Genomic DNA, 3,829 nt, shown 5'->3' on the forward strand with positions numbered 1-3,829 from the left:
GGGGGGGGGGGGGCAGCTGCCAGCTTGTGGGGTGCTTAGCATGGGGAGGCCGTGTCCCTGAACCCTGTCTTCCTTCCTGCCGTGCAGAAGCTGACGGTGCCCACAGGGCTCTCAGTGACATCCCCCCATAAGCGCACGTGGTTCATCCCACCCCTGGGCAGTGCCCGTCCCTTCCCGCCCTGGATGATGGTGGCGGCTGCTGTCCCTGCTCTCCTGGTCCTCATCCTGATCTTCATGGAGACGCAAATCACTGCGTGAGAGGGCTGGGGGACCCTGGGTGGGGGAGGTTGGGGAGGGGGGGGAAGAAATGGGATTGGTGGCAAGGGGGGGGCACGCGGGCCTGGGCACAGTTTCCCTCCAGCACTGGGACATGATACCCAGCTGTCTGCATCGCCATTTGCGAGGTGGCACTTGGCAATCCTCACGCCACTCTGGCAGTATGTTCTCTCACCCAGTGATGCTCACATGTGTCTCGTTTGGGTTAAACTGCAACGTGGTGAGACCTGGCATCTGGCTTTTGTGGTGTTTTAAGCATCCATGATGTGAGATCTTAGCTCAGATTTGCTTAGATGTGAGAACATCACTTTGGGGACTTGAGAGAGGAAACTGGCAGGTCCTGGGGAGAGCGTGGCTCTGCCCGTCCTTGCCCCACAACGGTGCTGCTCCTGCCGCGCGTGCCTGGCCCTGCGGCTGCCCTGCCCCCCTGGCCGCTCACCCCCTGCTTCCCATCCTGTCCCTGCAGGCTCATTGTCAGCCAGAAGGCTCGGAGGCTGCTCAAGGGCTCTGGCTTCCACCTCGATCTGCTCCTGATTGGCTCGCTGGGCGGGCTCTGTGGGCTGTTTGGGCTGCCCTGGCTCACGGCTGCCACGGTCCGCTCGGTCACTCACGTGAATGCACTGACTGTTATGCGCACTGCCATCGCCCCTGGCGACAAGCCCCAGATCCAGGAGGTGCGGGAGCAGCGGGTCACTGGAGTGCTCATCGCCAGCCTCGTGGGTGAGAGCGCCCACCTTTCAAGGCCCCCACCTCCCCCCACCCCCGGACTTGCCTTCTTGGACCCTGTGCCCTTAAACCCGCTCTCTGTCCCAGGCTAGACCCAGGTACCTTCCGAGTCTCCGAAAGCATCCTGTCTAGCACCCCACTGTGACCCCAACCTGCCTCTTAATAGTCTATGAGCCTTTTTACCCTGAGCCTTTTCCTGGTTCTCTGTCCCGCTCCGTCTTCTCTTGTTTGTAGTGGCGAGGCCCAGCTGATCCCCTCTCCACCGGGCCCGTCCAGCCTCGTGGCGGCCGTCCGAGGGGTCAGGTAGGTCTGTGTCACCTCCTCCAGGCCTGTCCATCGTCATGGGGGCTGTGCTGCGCCGGATCCCGCTGGCTGTGCTCTTTGGGATTTTCCTGTACATGGGGGTCACGTCACTGTCTGGCATCCAGCTGTCCCAGCGTCTGTTGCTTATCCTCATGCCGGCCAAACACCACCCTGAACAACCCTATGTGACCAAGGTAGGGCCAGGAAGCCAGAGCGGGGGAGGAGGGCTGGTGGGGAGGGGCGGGGCAGGGACTCCTGGGCTGGAGATGGACAGGGTCAGCCGGGGCCCGGGGAGCTGGGTCCCCGGAGATGTGGGCGGGAGCACTGGGGGCGGGGGGCGCACGGTGAGACTCGAGGCCCGTTCCCCAGGTGAAGACGTGGCGGATGCACCTGTTCACCTGCATCCAGCTGGGCTGCATCGCGCTGCTCTGGGTCGTCAAGTCCACGGCGGCCTCCCTCGCCTTTCCCTTCCTGCTGCTGCTCACGGTGCCTCTGAGGCGTTGCCTTCTGCCCCGGCTCTTCCAGGACAGGGAGCTGCAGGCGGTAAGGGGCGCTGTGCAGGGTGCTCTGAGGGCGGCTGGGCCCTGGGGTTGGGGCATCCTGGGTTCCAGCCTCTCCTGTGCCACCTGCTAGTTGCGTGACCCGAGGCAAGTTGCCTGACCTCCTGGAATCTTATTTCCAGCCGGATAAAAGGGCTGATGATGGAGTCTTCTTTAGAGGAGTGTTGTGATCCAGGACCAATCCAGGTAGAGCACGGAGTATGATGGTTCGGTGTGAAATCAGCCCAGGACCACAGCAGACAGCTGTGCCGCTTGTGTCCCAGACAGAAGCCCACAGCTGAGGGACAGGTGGGGGTGGAGTGGCACCGAAACTCCTCCTGAGCTCTGTGTTTGTCCAGGTAGAGGAAGGGACATCGGTTTGAAAATCACCCACCCAAACGCGGTGTCTGGAGGTAACGCAGGAGCCAGGATTGGCCCCTGGAAAATACTTGAGATGCAGTAGCTGCTGTCACCATGACCATTATCAGGAGCCGGTGACCTGAGGGCTTTGGCCAGAGGGAAGTGCTTCAGGCTGGGGTCACGATCCCTGCAGTCAGCAAGGCCTGGGAAGGGCTGGGCTGCTGGCTGGAGGCGTTGCTGGGGACTAGGAGAGCACCAGCCGCTCCCCTGCCTCTCCCAACCTTCTCCCTCCTGCAGCTGGATGCTGAGGACGCTGAACCGAACTTTGACGAGGATGGTCAGGACGAGTACAACGAGTTGCACATGCCAGTGTGATCCTCAGCGTGGTGCCCCTCCGAGACCCCGATACCGTAGTGATCGGCACCTGGGCCCCAGTTGGAGCCCAGCCCCAGAGCCCAGCGGGCTCCTCGCAACCCAGAGACGTGCCTGGAGCCACTAGTGCCACGGCCAGAGTGGCCTGCTGACTCTGCCCAGGGCACTGACCTTGGCTCACCCAGGCCCTTTCACAGACCAGACCGGCACAGGCTTTGAGCTCATTATAACCACACTCCTTGTCTCGTGTCTGCCTCACTTTCTTGGTTCCATCTCTGGCCTCTCAGGTCATACTTATCCGACTGGAATTGGAAGAATTCTGTTTTCAAGGTCATCAAAACCAGGGAGAGTTTTGAGGCGAGGACAGAATTCTTGGGGGAACGGGAGAGAATCAAGATCACAGAAGGTCAGAGCTGGACCTTATCATCACCCCCTTGGGCCCTCTCAAGTTCAGCGGAGGAAGGAGCAGGAGGCTCAAGGTCTGGCTCAAGGTCACCTACGGCTGATCTAACAACCCCTGCTTAGAAGGGGGAGGGTGGGAAAGGGGAAAGGGAAGAGGTTGCTTTAGCCACTAGAGAAAGCAGAGTGTTCCCAGTGGCTTTGGGGCTGTAGAGGGAAATAGAGAATGTTTATCTTCTTTTCCTGATCCCTGGCATTCCGAGGGGACAGTAGCCCAATCCCCTAGACGCCAGGGTGGTGCTGGATTTGGGGTCCCTGGACCATTTTAGAGTCTCACGGCTTAAAAGAGTGGCAGTTGGGGATTCCTGAGGCCACTCCTTGTGCAACAGTCTGTTATGCCAGAAATAACCTGTGAGGCCTTGAAGAGGGTGCAAACTGGGAGCCCATTGCGTCACAGTAGCTAGGCAACCAGTGGCGTTTACGAAGCAGGTCGGCCCGGTATCGCCCCCTGGTGGGCATTCTCTCACAGTGCAGGCTCCGTCCCAACCCGGCAGGAGCAGCACTGCCATCTGGTGGACTCGCCGGATCTCGTGGTCTCTCCCAGGCAAGCGCATTCTGTGGCTCTCTGGGAGACCTGGAGAGGGGCCCGGGAGGGTACGTGGACTTCCACAGCACCCCCCCTGCCCCCGCCCCGCCCCGGGTGGCTCTGAGCATCCCGAGCTGGGCTCCCGTAGCCCCACCTTAGCTGGCCTTGCTGCTTCCTTATCCTTTTCCTAGTTTCCTCCCTAGTGTTCAGGCCAGCAGCGAGAGCCCTGAAACTGGTCAGCAGAGAGGGGACAGGCCGCGGGGAGGCT

The 3,829-nt window shown here is 61.0% G+C and overlaps 1 protein-coding gene across 4 annotated transcripts in view; it reads left to right on the plus strand.

Annotated features, from left to right (window-relative positions):
* SLC4A3 (solute carrier family 4 member 3) overlaps window positions 1-2,672 on the plus strand; it is a 13,022-nt gene extending 10,350 nt beyond the window's left edge. For 3 of the 4 annotated variants that reach the window (XM_077748588.1, XM_077748590.1, XM_077748587.1), the window contains 5 exons: window positions 88-254; window positions 743-996; window positions 1,330-1,499; window positions 1,675-1,848; window positions 2,502-2,672. In XM_077748588.1, coding sequence (XP_077604714.1) covers window positions 88-254; window positions 743-996; window positions 1,330-1,499; window positions 1,675-1,848; window positions 2,502-2,579 — 843 coding nt within the window. In that variant the 3' untranslated portion in view covers window positions 2,580-2,672. The other variant, XM_077748589.1, reaches the window with a different exon arrangement.
* Window positions 2,673-3,829: the final 1,157 nt, after the last annotated feature.

The sequence above is a fragment of the Crocuta crocuta genome, unplaced genomic scaffold (assembly GCF_008692635.1).
Source record: "Crocuta crocuta isolate KB4526 unplaced genomic scaffold, BGI_CrCroc_1.0 scaffold229, whole genome shotgun sequence".
Lineage (NCBI taxonomy): Eukaryota > Metazoa > Chordata > Mammalia > Carnivora > Hyaenidae > Crocuta > Crocuta crocuta.